This window comes from Strigops habroptila, chromosome Z, assembly GCF_004027225.2.
Source record: "Strigops habroptila isolate Jane chromosome Z, bStrHab1.2.pri, whole genome shotgun sequence".
NCBI lineage: Eukaryota > Metazoa > Chordata > Aves > Psittaciformes > Psittacidae > Strigops > Strigops habroptila.
In genome coordinates, this window is record NC_044302.2 from 19,006,810 (window position 1) to 19,022,291 (window position 15,482).

The 15,482-nt window shown below is 41.1% G+C and overlaps 1 protein-coding gene across 1 annotated transcript; it reads left to right on the top strand.

Moving 5' to 3' along the window:
- Positions 1-2,359: 2,359 nt before the first annotated feature.
- On the top strand, positions 2,360-15,473 carry LOC115601257 (galanin receptor type 1-like). Its single transcript, XM_030470995.2, has 3 exons — positions 2,360-3,707; positions 5,248-5,313; positions 14,146-15,473. The coding sequence occupies exons 1-3, from the start codon at positions 3,000-3,002 to the stop codon at positions 14,461-14,463; spliced, it is 1,092 nt and encodes a 363-aa protein (XP_030326855.1). The 5' UTR covers positions 2,360-2,999; the 3' UTR covers positions 14,464-15,473.
- Positions 15,474-15,482: the final 9 nt, after the last annotated feature.

Sequence of the window (15,482 nt, forward strand, 5' to 3'; positions counted from 1 at the left end):
TGAAATCTGAAAACAAAACAAAAAAACTCCAAAATAAACCTAAAGCAGTCAAGTTGTATTAAAGATTTGACCAGGATTCTGAAGATGGAGAAGAAAGCTGGTAATATCCCTTCTGTAAGAATTTAGGAGATCTTTGAATTTTTTTTTTTTTTTACAAATCTAAACAACCCTATGATCTTCCCCTCCTCACTGCTAGAACTGTGCTGTCCTCTTCCCATTTTCCACTTAGTGTGCAATGCAGTCTTTTCGATCTGCAAAGCTGTGTTTGTTCTGCAGGTGATACATACAGTTCTCAAACTCCTGCATGCACTGTCTCAAATCCCTTGCATCAGAAACCACTTGTGCTGCAGTTTTTGTTATTTTGCCTAAACCCACTAAAAAAAGAAAACGCACACTTTCATTTGCTATGATTGCTACAGGTGCTTCTTAAATAATATTTTCTGATATTACTGCCAACTAAAGAAAAGGAAAAAAAACCAAAACCAAACAGATCTAAAACACAGAAAGAGCTACTGAAATCAGTTTCAATAGTCTTCTCTAAAATTTTACATGAAGTTAAAAGTACACAGTACTACAAGAAGTTACCTTACAGTGGTCACATATCACGAACGGAAAAGCAAGCATATTTAAGTTTCATGATTTAATGGTGTGTACATGCACAAGGATACAGGAAAACAACAGCAGATAAAGTTAAATTACCGAACTGTGGGAGTGAATTTTTGAGGGAAAGAATGACCAAGGACCGGCGCAGTAGCTGTCTGGAAGCAGTGCAGGAGGTGAAAGCCCAGTAGATGGCACTCAAAGCTACTGCACGACCCCAGAGCTTTCAGGAGCCCTAAACGTCGTGCATTGCAAGCAGCGGTCAGCAAGCTGTGGGCAGAGATCCCAGCAAAGATTTGGAGGAAAAGACTTACTGGTATCCGAGGTGCTGTGCCGTGGCAGCCGGGCTGCAGAAGACCAAGACAGCTGCAGATGGCATCCAGGTAGCAGGCCTGGCACAGTAATCTGCTCACTAGCGCTCAACAAGGGTAGATATGTTTTTCCACTGCAGCTTAGACATGTTTAACTCCCTGGCCACTTCCCACCTCACCCCATAACTAGCCTCAAAACTATGGGGGGAAATTAGGAGTTTAGCTTCATAACAGGTTTTAAACAAGAGTATATTGGAGCAAGGTAAGGAAGGCAGTGCTATCATCTGGATGAGAAAGTTGAGTCTGTTCAGCCTGGAGAAGAGAAGCTGAGTGCAGACCTCATGGCAGCCTTCCAGTGTCTGAAGGGGGCCTACAAGGGTGCTGGAGAGGGACTCTTCATTAGGGACTGTAGTGATAGAACAAGGGGTAATGGGTTCAAACTTAAACAGGGGAAGTTCAGGTTAGATATAAGGAAGAAGTTCTTTACAGTGAGGGTGGTGAGGCACTGGAACAGGTTGCCCAAAGCAGTGGTGAATGCTCCATCCCTGGCACTGTTCAAGGCCAGGCTGGACAGAGCCTTGGGTGACATGGTTTAGCGTGTGGTGTGCCTGCCCATGGCAGGGGGGTTGGAACTAGATGATCTTAAGGTCCTTTCCAATCCTAACTATTCTATGATTCTATGATAATCTCTCAACGAGAGCTTAGAAACAAGTCACTAGGCATGGCAATTCTCAGTAATGAACTTTGTTTCAAAATGAAGGGGCTCCTCCAGTTTAACCCTCACATCCACAGAGCCAGCAGTGGCTCGCTCTGACCAAGTACGTAGACTTGTAATCACTGTAAATAGAGATGAGTACTCTGCGAGGAGCTGTTCTGCATGCATAATCACTGTGTGCAGGTACTGCTAATGTTTGCCTAAACTTTGTTCCCCCCTTTACTGCCTTTAGAGTTCACAGTACCCCTCAAAAAATATGAGGAAACAGGCTATTAAAACCAAGTCAACTAGTGCATTCTAAACCGTACATACTGTTTATATAAGTAAGCATAAAGCCCCATAATAACACATAATTCTTAATAAGACTTTTTTTTTTTTTTCTTTTTTAATCCATATCTCTCTTCCCCCACAGGGAATATTACAACTGCTCACAGCTACCAAGACTGAGCCTTTCCTTTTACAGAGCAGATGCTATTGGCGCTACTGGGCTGAACCTGGAACTTCTTTACAGCTGGATCAACAAGTTCCATGAATATTCAGGCACCAAGGAATTTGGGCAGATATCCAAGAAGTGGCAGGAACCAGCTGCTGAATCTAAAGCTCTCCCAGGTTTTTATGCTGAAAACACAACTATTCTGATTGCTTTATGCTCTAACATGAGCACATTAAAGCCTATGAAGCAACAAAAAAAAAAAAAAATCCTGCTTTATTGATAAAAAACATGCAGCCATTACCAAAGCTGCTCCTCACAGAACTGCACATGCTATCGCCCAGTAGCTGCTGCTTGACCCATCCCTTTGGATGAGAACTTGCTTTTGTTCTGCTCTTCTCCTCCTTGGGAGTAGTAATATGTGGGGATGGAGCTGATCAGGGGTTATTTTCTGAAGGGCTCAGGTCACAGACAGCATTTGCTCTTCCTGCCTCTGCTCTGAGCTGGGCTGGGAAGCAGGTACGACAGCCACAGATCCAGGCATTGCTGTGGGAGGGAAGCAGAAGAGGAGGGGCATGAGGGAACCGAGCTGCAGCCTCTTTGCCTCTGCTCCAAGCTCTCAGGGCAGCCTCATCCTCAGTCCTTCGGGCACGGACTTTTTCTCTGCCACATGAGCTTCTCCAGCACCAGCTGCTAAACCTGCAGTTACCTCTTGGATAAGACAAATTCCTCAACCCTCTTTTTTGCCAGTTCCTGGAAGAATTTGCACTGGAGACAGACAAAGTGTGCAAGAATCATCTGAAGAAAACTGCTCCCCAAAGATAAAACACAGAGCACTGCAAAAACCAAGCATTCAGCATCTGGCCACCACTAACAAACAGACCTGCCTGATAGCAGTCAGGGCTACAGTGACTGCTCCCTGCCTTCCCAGCAGCCTAGCTACATGGAGGAGCAAGAAGACAGCTTTGTACTTTCCCTTGGAGCCAGCACCAGCAAGTGCAGCTTTGACACTAACCAAACAGGGGCTCCAACATGCTGGTCAGGAGCAACCAGGGGTGGCCCGGAAGTGGTGATTGTACCAGTGCTTTTTGGGTTGATTTTCCTCCTGGGAATGGTGGGAAACACGTTGGTGTTGGTTGTCTTGGGACGTTTCCGGCCTAGGAGACGCCCATCACGAAGCGTTACCAATATCTTCATCCTGAACTTGAGCATTGCAGACTTCTCCTTTCTGCTCTTCTGTGTCCCCTTCCAGGCCACCATCTACTCCCTGCCAGAGTGGATCTTCGGTGCCTTCTTTTGCAAATGGGTTCACTACTTGGCTATGGCAACAATGCTGGTCAGCATCTTTACTCTGGTGGCTATGTCCATGGACCGATATATTGCTGTGGTCCACGCCAAGCGTTCACACTGCATCCGCAGCAAGCGCAATGCTGCCCTCGGTGTGGGTATCATTTGGCTGCTGTCTCTAATCATTGCCATCCCTGTGGCCCAGCACCAGGCCCTCATGAGTGGTCATCAGCAAGCACCCAACAGCTCCTTCTGCTGGGAGCGCTGGGCAAACGGTTCAACAGCCAAGCAGATGTACAAGGTCACCATCCTGCTGGTGGGGTACCTCCTGCCCCTGGTGCTCATCACCTGCTGCTATGCCAAGGTGGGTGAGAGGGATGGGAGTAATTTTTTAATGGAGGGAAAGATAAGTCCCACACTCTTGGTGGCTTGGATGTGCACGCTTAAGCTGCCCAGCCAACAAACAGTAGAAACTGTTCATATTCTTTCCTGGTATGGAATACTTCTGAGTCAGGGGGAGGGAAAGAAAACAGAATGAAATTACACCAGCTCACAAAAAGAATTACAACTGCTAAGTTGACACCCAGCCTGACTTGCTGGTTTTCCTATTTTTCAGTTTGTTCTTTCTTGATAACAAATGTTTGTTCTGGCAAGAGATAAAATTAACGGAGGAAGAAACAATGGCAGAGAGTGTACAGAAACAGTATTAAAGACATCACCCTGATTTCTTTCCTTCTTTCCCTTTTTTTTTTTTTTTTTTTGGCACAGAGCTCAGACACTGTGTCTTGCAAAGACTTGCAAAAAAGAGATCTTAGGATTAGTTTTATTCAGCAAGAAATCTCTTCCTTTCTTCTTGTGGATTGCTATAGCTCAGTTTTTGTTTCCCCTTACTGATCTTTAGCATATGTAAGACTGATAGTAAGTCTGTGAGTTGTGCTAGCATGCAGAATAACTATTCTGTGAATTTTGAATTAATAACCTGTTATGGAGTGCCAGGGACTGGACTTCCTTGTCAGTAGTCAGTGGCAGGTCTACCCTCTTGGAAATAAAATGTTTTCCCATTTAATCAAGAAAAAGATTCCTTACTAATCTGTTCTGCTATCATTAGTGCTAAGGACAGGACAACGCACTTAGGTTTAAGCTAAAAATCTCTAAGCCTTAGGCTTTGCTTGTCACGAGAGGAAAAAGCCACTAGAGCTGTTAACTCCTGTCACTGTAGCTCCAGCTGTTTGTCCCCTCACTGCCCTAGGTGAGCACAGCATCAACTGAAAGGTAAGCTGCATTTAATAATAATTGCTTTAGAAAATTCAGTTTCTTAGCTTCAAGGGCCAGAGAATTGCCAGGTTACTGCCACGCTGTAGTCAGGTTTCAAAAGCTTGATCTAGATGTTGTTAACTGAGCATTTCCCTACAGTGCTTTAACATTTCTTATAACTCTTTCTCTGAAATGAGAACCTACTCCAACTGCCTGCCCCATTTGTTAGTGCTGCATTCAGGAGCGGCAGGACAGCCACATCAGGGTACGCTACTGGCAGCCTGCTCTCTGCCTGTGTGTATAATCAGCCTAGAGAATAAATGTAGATAATCTCAGGCACGATCTGATATTCAAAATCCATGGAAAGACTTCTCTGGATTTCAGCTTAGTGCCAGCGGAGCTCTTACTATATGCTGAACTACATCTTCTGGAAGCATAGCAGTTTCAATGCTTTTGACAAACCCCATTTCTTGAAGGAGAAAGAACTGCGGAGAGCTTAGAATTAAAAGTCTCAAAACATCAAATTCAACTTTGGTTGAAGTAATGCTAAAACAATTATTTTAATTTTTGGTGCTTGTATGAAAAGTTCAAATACTAATGCACACAATTCAATTTCCTATTCAGTACATTACTCCTTTTTTCCCCCCAAGGTTTTGTATCATCTCCATACGAAAGTAAAGAACATTTCCAAGAAGTCAGAGAGATCAAAGAGGAAGGTAAATATCTTTGATTTAATCTGTACACATTATAACTATAATATAATAGATATGTCAGGTTTCTAAAATAACTAATAGCCTTTTCAAGCTCCATCCACATACTGAAATGTCATTCATGTACCAGTCTTTCAGCTCAGGTTTAAAATTCATGTTGACAGTCTGTTGTATCTTTATAGACACAGTACCTAATGTTGCTATTATTGAAATGCTGTATTGATCTCTATATACATGCCTTTTGATTTATTGTGCTATAATAGAATCCCACAAATACTATATTTTTTACACTGGCAGCCAGTAAGATACTTGGACTATAAAAATATTTAGGTGTTTTGAGGACGCCTTAGCAAGCTAAAAGGAAAACACTTGAAGAGCTCTGAAACTGAAGTACTTCACTTTTGCTGCAGTTTACATTTAAGATCTTTCTTCAGGTTTACAAGAACCCAGATCCTGGGTTGATCCCTCTGCAAGCCAAAGAACAGGATTATCCCTGTTTCAAACTGCATGAAATGAGCAGAACTGCAAGTATTTACTGGGAAAAACATTAAGGATAGATTCTCCCCCACCCCCCCCAAAAAAAATAATAAATCTTAAAGTGGATAAGCCATAATTAATAGAAGCCTTCAGGTAGCAAAACTCACTGACTTCAGTGATGCAACATCAGATTGACCTGACATGAAAGAGGAAAATGCTATTTCAGTCAGAAATGTTTTAATTGTTGAGTGTACTTTGATAAGTGAAACTGTGGGCTATCTGGCTAGTCAAAGGCAGGAAGTGGTGGAGTACTACCATTAAATGCTGACAGCACAGTCCAGTCACAGTCTGCGCCAGCAGCGCAGCAGCTGTACAACCCAAATGAGCAGTGTGTGTGCCTCCGAGCAGATGTGACAGCCAGTGGAGATGGCTAGGGAAAGCTTTGATTTGCTCTCAGCTGATGCACTGGCCTGTTTCAGGGCTACCTACCACATTAGAGCATCCCTACACAATGTTGCTGTGATTCCATCTATGATATAAATGAAGGTCATTACAGCAAACATGGCCATTTGATTGAAAAGTGTGTGCAAGACACAGAAATCAAAACTTTGATGTGACTCCAGAAAAAGAGACAGACACTGGTACCACAGCTGCAACAAACTACAGATGTTTTGTAACACAGACACACTTCTGGGCATGACACGTTGGGTCCATTGATTTATTTACTAGCCTGCAAACCTAGACCACTCACAAGAAGAGGATTTTGACAAGATTACTACAACAGTTGGAAGTTACTGGTGTCATTTTCCTGTAAAGCAGTAAGTTACAGAATTTCATTTATGTATTTGTTTGCACTGTTTTCAGATTCCACCTGTAGAGTTAGATGAAAAAACAGCTCTACAATTTCTTCATCTTTGGGTTTCTTGATTAGATATGGCTGATAATCAATCTTAAAAAAATATCTTTGACTTCACCTGTCCAACAAGTTAACGGTATAGCACTTCTTCTTTCCTCCCTCCCCTTATGTGCTTCCCTGGCCATGATTCTGGAACACCCAGTAGCTATTCTTGTTCCATTTGGCACAATTAGGCCCAATTAAATAGGTGATCCTTTCAGATGAAAGAAAAATCAAACATATTCCACTATACACATGCATCATCTTCCACAATTTGTCTCTTTCCAGCACTTTCTGTGTAGAAATTGTTCATCTAGCCTTTCTGTAGGCAAAGAGCATCTTTAGTGTACCTATTGCAAGTATTTTTTTGTTTAAACCACTTCTTAGCACTTTATAAGGATTCTTTCTTGGGTAGGTTGCAGACATGCACAATTTCTGCATACACTTTCCAAGTATACTTGAAACACATTAAGTGTCAATCATTTAAAGCAGATCTTCTTAAGAACACCTCACATTAGAGCTAAATAGGAAATTCATCTGTACATGTCAGTTCTGTCGAATAGACCTACTAAGTATGTATGAAGGAAGCTAATTTGTGACAAGTAGTTTTGTTTCGTTTTAAGTTAAACTTCATGAGAGAATAAATGAACAGCTTTTGCTTATTTTCATAGAATACCAGATTGGAAATGGACCTCAAGGGTCATCTGGTCCAAACTTTCTTAGCCAAAGCATGTAATTATGCTCGAAGATGTTTGACAAATTATGCTTGCTCCACATTTGAAAAGTTAATTTAGCATATACAGGACATCTTGCTTGTTCTGAAATACGTGTGTGACTTCAGTGGCTAAACCTAAACTGCCTTGATCTATCAAAAGAAATTGTAACACAACAGCAGTCTTCCAATATGAGGGGATAAAATCACTTGATTCCCATCTGCTAATTCACAGTGTGTATCTTGACCACATTGAGAGGGAAAACAAAGTGTCATCCTGGTACAAAAGACTACAGTCTGGAGCTATGACCACTCAGTTTCTACTTTATTCATATAATTTCAAGATAGCAGGACACCTGAGTTATAATTGTTCTCCCAAGCCTAAGGGAAGGGGGTTTGGGTTTGCTCTGTTTGGTTTTTTTGTTCGTTTAGTTTGGGGTTGTTTTGTTATTGTGGGGTTTTTTTTAATAGAGAAAGGTTTCCACTGCGTACTGGTATATGAAGCATCTTCTCTAAGTAAGTCTTAAATGGCAGGCTTCACGTCAGCAGGATCTGAGGACTGTGCTGTGATGAAGACAACATTGCCACAAGATATATCTGGGGTTCCAATGTGGATTTCATTGTGTGCATGACATTTTCAAATCACTTTTCTCTTCCCTTCCATTATTTGTCATCTTTCTACTGTCTATCATTGTCCCATTTGCCACAATATTGTAATGAATGTTTGTGATAGTTGAAGCTATGTAGCGACTAGATACCTATAGTACCTATAGGTATCTAGTAGGAATCTAGTAGGTATCTATACCTATCTAGTAGGAATCTAGTAGGTATCTATACCTACCTATAGGTATAGATACTATAGGAGGCCCTGTTTTCTAAGGCATTGCCCAACATTTGGGCAATGTTGGATACATGATTATAAAGTTAGCCACAAACACATTTTGCTTGAATGGGCCCGGTTTATTAATAACCCAGAGAGCTCTGACAGCTGCCCCCTCCAAGTCAGTGTTCAAATACTTGCTGAAAAGAACAAATTTGTCTTTAACATAATCCTAAAGATGACATACAATCTTCCAGGCACATACAGCATATGTTTGGGTTGTGATTCGTAAGCTTTTAATTTACAGCATGATTATTTTCAAACTACAGCAGCTTTTTCAACTTATGCACACTTAAACTTTGCAAAAATTTCCCTTGTGCAAAGTTGGTGGCATCCTGACTTCATATTCCATTATCAAAAGAGCTTGACCTTTAATTCAGATTCCTACTTTGCAAACTTTTATATATGCTTGCCATGTCAATGTTGGATATGCTCAATTTCATGTGTTTTTCCATTTATACATAATATTTGTGCACAGATCAAGGAAGAAGTTTAGGAATTTTTGCAAGCTTAAGCTGAAATTCTGCACGATGAGATAAGACTGTACTTGCAGAAAAGATACATGACTCTCTGTTTCCCCATTTAATGCCATACTAGCTGCACAGGTTTTCCAGCCATAAAACTGAGATGCTGTGATGCTGCAGGATTCCCCTTTGCAATTTTGGATAATCATTTCATGAGGCCAGCCAGCAAGACCACATGCTAAGAAATTCCGTGCACTCCTGTACCACAAGTAAAGTATATTTCAGTTCTGTTCTTTCCTTTCTGCATTAGGCGGAGTACAGAAAGTCTATGATTTTGCTCCAAGGAAAGCTAACAATTCCCTGTGTGACAGTGCTGAAAAGTGTTTCATAAAAGCCCAGCCCTAGGAACTCTGAACGTACATTTGCAGTAAATAAGATGATTTAACAATGGAAATTAATGCAAACCAAGGTCTATTCTGATCATGAAATGGCCCTGTGGTGTTTTACTGACCTCTGCAGCACACTAGGGTTTCTCAATGTTTACTCAGTTTTGTCCTTTACATCTTTAAAGAACAAATAATAAGACTTGCAAACTGAACAATTGGAAATGCTTTTTCAAGTTTAAGAATGTTTCTGGGGATATGAATTTCACAGGTATTTTGCAAGCTCCCTTGAAAGGACACTAGAAGTTGTGGAACCTTGAGGCCAAAAACTCCAATTAACAGACCAACTGAGCCATTTAAAGCTAACAAATTTATACTACCCTTTTCTATTATTTAGCTACAATAGAAAGATGAACCATGCTTACCTGGTGGGAGAGCAGCGTCTCTTGTTTTGTGCTCTATTCCTTTCCTAATAATTCCCACAATTCTATTTTTCTTATATTATTACTTAAGAAAAAAAAAAATCCACTCTTCTAGCCGAGTTGAGTTAAGAACTAAGCTGTCCACAAAACTATCCTAAGTCCAAGATCTTGCCCCAAAATTGTAATGGTCAATTCAAAGCACATCTTTCTCTATGAAGCTGTTTTCTTCCTCAGCTCATATATTCACCACCTTATATTTACCTACATGCAAATTAGCTGTTCATTGATCCCAGAGCTGAGTAAACACAAATACATAGAGTTGGTTTGAGACACCCCCTGGAGTGTAAACATTTTGAAGATGTTTATCTCAACTTGAGCTTCAGGTAAAACATACAGAATTCCTTCAAGGTAGATGGGTATTCCTGAACATCTTGGCCAAGAGAGGAAGACAAAAGTTGCACTGTAACTACTTTCCTATTTCTCTGGCTTCTATTCACACAAATGGAAGGTTTTCAGATAGTCTTAATGAATGTGATGTTCAAGGCCTTGGCATTGGAACAACAGGAAGTACAGCAAAGGAGCATTGGAGATCCTGGGATCCATCTAGCAAAAAAATATTAATCAGAAGTGAAATCCTGTAAGTTGTTTTGCTAACAAGAGTCTATGGTAGCCGGAATAGAGAGCATCATTACCAATTAGCGAATAATAGGAGTATCATAATGCTCATAGGCATCTATGAATAAAAAGTAAGCAAGTATTAAGGGCATCAACAGAGGAGACTAATGACAATCACAGAATGAGAGATGTCCAGATCAGCAGTTAGAATACTGCAAACAAGCTGCCAGGAAATAAAGAGTCTACCTCTTAGCACACAGTGCAAATTGCCAAAATGAACTGGTAACTGAAAATCTATTTGCTTCAATCTCTCCTCCTCTTCATGACAGCCAATTGCCATCTCTGATTGCAAGGAAGAAAACAGAGAACATTGAAAAAGAACACTTTCAGTGTGATTTTCAGACCACTGAAGAATAGATTTACACTCAAGTGTAATAAAAAAGACCAAGAGCAGTTACAAGTGCTTCAGAAGTAATTAACATATGCGTTTGCTCTGAAGCAGAGGAAGCTGCTACCAAACATTTAAGTTAAGAATAGGTATGCTGATTTTTTTAAATCAGCTTTAATTAGCTGTGTGTTTATCACTAAGCTATAAGCATGTTTCTGGAGATAAAATGGTTCTTCGGGACCTTTCTGTTAGAACATTAGTGGTAGAAAGGAAAAGGATGTTTGCAAATGCATGAAGGGGAGTCAGACTTGTGAACAAAGAGAGAAGAACCTGGCACCAGGAGAGAGGAAACTGACAGTTTTCACTTTGCATATTGGCTTAAAGAGTGACTTGGAGCAAAGGGATGCTTTTGACTAATTTCTGACTTCAGAAAACAGAGGATCCCAGAACCTAAAGCCACAAAAATTGCTTCCTCAGAAGTTGGTAAGTACCTCCAGCAGTACAGTGGTAGATTGTGCTAAGCCACATGTCCTTCCTGGGCACCCACAGAGTGTACCTGCAGTATCTAAAAGCAAAAGTTTAGGGCACCATGGGTCAATACTTCTTTGCAGAGCCTTCACTACAGTAGAAGTACAATATATAGCGAAGTCTGAAACTCTGCAGCTTACTCAAAGTCTGAGACAATCAAAACATGCACCAGTTATCTCTCAAATCTTAGAGAAAAAGAGATACAAGCTAGAGATTAACGTAATAGGAAAAAATAACTTATCAGTAAATCATATCATCAGACTTTGTATTAGAAGTCAAGAGAAGTCCCAGCCCACACGCAAAGGCTGAGGAAGTATGGTGTGGTATGGTATGGTATGGTGTGGTATGGTACGGTACGGTATGGTATGAAGAAGCAGGACTAGGTAGAATAAATCTGCCTTTGGAGTCACAGCTGAACATTATTAATTGAAACTAGTTTTGGGGAGTAAGGAGAAGGATGACCCAAAGTCTAAACCAACTTTATTACATCCCCCATCCTCCCACAGAGCAGTAATGGAGGAGGTGTCAGTTGTTATTTGCTGATAAGTCAGTGTGGAATAACAGGCATAGGCTTCTTTAAGCTTCTTCCTTCGGAGTCATGGAAAAAAAAAGAACGAGAAAAAAACTTTTACCACATTCAGAAAACAGCAGTTGTCTCACTAATGAAGCCCACTTTTTCAGTGAGTTAGCGAGAATGTACTATTTCATAAAAACCTCACTGAATGTTCTTTCCCATTTCTGTGTGGCTGAGGTACACAGTACAAATGGATGGCCTGATCAGCTCTGAAAAATATGTGCAGCTAAGCATCTCAAACGGTGACTAGGTCAGGAAAGTGACAAGCTCTCTACATTGGGAAAGGAAAAAAAAAAGACAATGAAAAGCAGGAAAGCATAAATGAGTGTCAGATCACCTATAAAGATATCAAAAGAATAAGCAAGTAAATTCTGGACAATCTGTGCATGGCAGAAAAAACTAGGGGGAATAAGAGAGAAGTTTATTTGACAAATAAAAATATTTACGACTCTCCCAGTCTCCATTTCCCCCTATGCTATGGATTCACTGTATAGCTTACACACACTTACTTTGTCTGTAAAATAAATAATGCTCTAAGTTATTTTGTGATCTGCCTGAAACACTTCTAGAAGTATAAAAAGAGAGATAATCCAGTAGTGGCCATCGTACACATCTATTACAGACCCACTGAACCTTGGAGATGAACCAGAAGGCTGGCACTAAGTGGGCACAGCTAGACCAACAGTAACCCATTAACTGTGCTAATTACCACAGCCCACTGAACACTCTCAAACAGTACACAAGCTATTTGGATCAGTCCTCCACAGCTGGTACTAACATTAGTTTTAGCTACAAAGTTACCATATTAAAAGCCAAATAGATTTTATTTCAGTTTCCTCTCTCTTAACTAGATATTCCCCAACTTGAAAAGACAGACACAAGTTGCATTTCCAAAACATGTTTCTTGAGTCATGAATTATGTACATCATTGCTCTAGTATTGTCTGTGTTTTGCATCTGCAAAATCCCAAATAGCTGGACCTCAGAAAAGGCTTTGTGCTAATACATAGCAACTGCAAACCCATTTTTTAATATGCAGCCCTATGTTAAATACACGGTTTGTTATTTCACAGTAAAGGGAGAAAAGAAACTAGGTATATATCTCTTATTCAAAAGAATATTTCAGTACTTGTAGCCCCCTAATTTAAGCATGGGATGCTATGAAAGGTTGCCTTGGTAACGAGCCTAAGCTACTTAACATTGCTGGAGGGTAATCAAGTAGCACGATTATTACTGGTGGAAACTAACGATAGAGCCTGTTTATTAATAATTTCTTTAGTACCTGTCATACCACAGTAGAAAAGTTAGACCCCACAAGGCCACTATATCTGTGTCTTTCAGTTCCATCAACTTCTAATCATACTACTATAAGGACAGCACCTGATTCCCAGCATGGCCAGTTTGAGGATATTTGAGAGCTGAGTTTGTTTACTCACATGGGAATATGCTTTGCCGCTTTATATGTCGGGCAATTTCCACCTGCAGTTATTTTCAATAGCCTTAATGTTCCTCAGCCTTCAAATCCCATGGTTTATTATTTCCACTCTTCCATGTAACATAGTTGCAGCCTCTGAATTGTTTTAGGTTTTACAGGCACTCTCTATATTGATGAGAAACTTAACAAGAGCCGGCAGTGTGCACTTGCAGCCCAGAAAGCCAACCGTATCCTGGGCTGCATCAAAAGAAGTGTGACCAGCACGTGGAAGGAGGTGATCCTGACCCTCTACCCTGCTCTTGTGAGACCTCACTTCGAGTATCATGTACAGTTCTGATGTCCTCAACATAAGAAGGACATGGAGCTGACGGAGCAAGCCCAGAGAAGGCCACAGGGATGGTCAGGGTCTGGAGCACCTCCCGTATGAAGACAGGCTGAGAAAGTTGGGGCTGTTCAGCCTGGAGAAGAGAAGCTGTGTGGAGACCGCAGAGTAGCCTTCCAGTATCTGAAGAGGGACTACAAGGATGCTAGAGAGGGACTCTTCATTAGGGACCGTAGTGGTAGGACAAGCGGTAACAGGTCCAAACTTAAACAGGGGAAGTTTAGGTTAGATATAAGAAGTTCTTTACTGTGAGGGTGGTGAGGCACTGGAACAGGTTGCCCAAAGAAGTGGTGAATGCTCCATCCCTGGCACTGTTCAAGGCCAGGCTGGACAGAGCCTTGGGTGACATGGTCTAGTGTGAGGTGTCCTTGCCCATGCAGGGGGCTGGAACTAGATGATCTTAAGGTTCTTTCCAACCCTAACTATTCTAGGATTCTATGATTTTATTTTATCTCCATTGCCTATAAAGTTATTTGCTTGAGCCAAAACCAGGCAATCCTTGTTTTCCACAGAGAACTGGGTTTTAGCATCCTTTTTCATAATGTCATAATTTGCCCACCTGGCAGTTGTCAGTGTTGCCTGTGTTATTCTGCCTTCATTACTGACAGAGGAAGGCAAACTCACTCATCCCGCAGACTCGCTTGATCACTGAAACAATTTAATTTGTGACCTTGTCTTTTCCAGACAGCACAGACCGTGCTACTTGTGGTTGCTGTGTTCCTGCTCTCCTGGCTGCCACACCACATTATCACAATGTGGGCTGAGTTTGGGCAGTTTCCCCTGAACAACATCTCCTTCACCTTCCGCATCATCTCTCACTGCCTAGCCTATGGGAACTCTTGCATCAACCCCATCATTTACGCTTTCCTCTCAGAAAACTTCCGCAAGGCCTGCCGGCAAGTCTTCACCCGCAAGCTCTTCCTGCAGCCAGTTCCTGCTGAGAAATTGGTCAGAATACGTATGGAGAACTTCTCCACCACACACTCGACTACTAACATGTAAATTGGTCTCACAAATACGTTTCAGGAGGAAGAGGAGGGGTAAGAGTGTTGTCTGGGGATAACAAGTATACAAGTGCATTTCAGGGAGTGGTGCAACCTCAATAATGTGGATTTTGTTAGATTACCAGAGTTGTAGGAGGCATTCTCCATGTGGCTGTTAGGACACTTGACACAGCTTGTCCGAGGGCACCTTGCTAGGTGCAACATAACTTTTCGAATGTCCTTGTACTGCCCATAAGATAGAACTCATATGTAGCTGTAGTTATGTCTAAAATACATAGTAGTAGTAAAGTAGTAGTCTAAAGAGCTCCACAGAAGACAAAAGAAGGACAGACAGAAAAGAACAGTTAATTATGCATGTAGACAGTCATTAGGATGTGAACAGTAAGTGATGTGACATTTAGAGAGCATAGAAAAACATTTAGGAAAACTGAATCTAAAAAGCTTTTGAGTATGTCTTTGTCTCTTATGTAGGTTTGACCATATGCAAGCTACATCTTTAGCTCGCTAGCTCTGATGGGGTCTCTAAATCTCTTTGAAGGCTTTGCTATAGTATTTAGCTACTGGGTAGTAGAACTTTCACATGATGTGTCAGTGATGTGCATGTCTGCATTTGTTAGCTCTGTAACAGCTTACATATCCCAGGGTTTGAATGTGTGTGCACTCCTAAAGGTAAGTATTGCTGTTTATCACTGGCTCCAGTAACTGTCTCTTTGTGAGTAGTAAAGTGTTCTTTCTCAAAACATGCTTAAAAGAACAGTGGTTTTGTTTGAAAGCAACATTTACATAAGGCTTTACTGGTAAATATAGTGTTCTCTGAGTATATATATCCAAAGCTTTTTATTGGCCACTTTAGCATGTAAATGTCAAAAGTTTTGGGGGTTTTTGCTAGGAATACTTGTTGTGATCTGTTGTGATCAAGAGCACCATAGCAACAATCAGGTTAAACATTGTAGCACGTTCAAGGTTCCTGTTTGTAAATAAATAAAGTGCATATTAGTTCAAAATTAAGAAGCATAC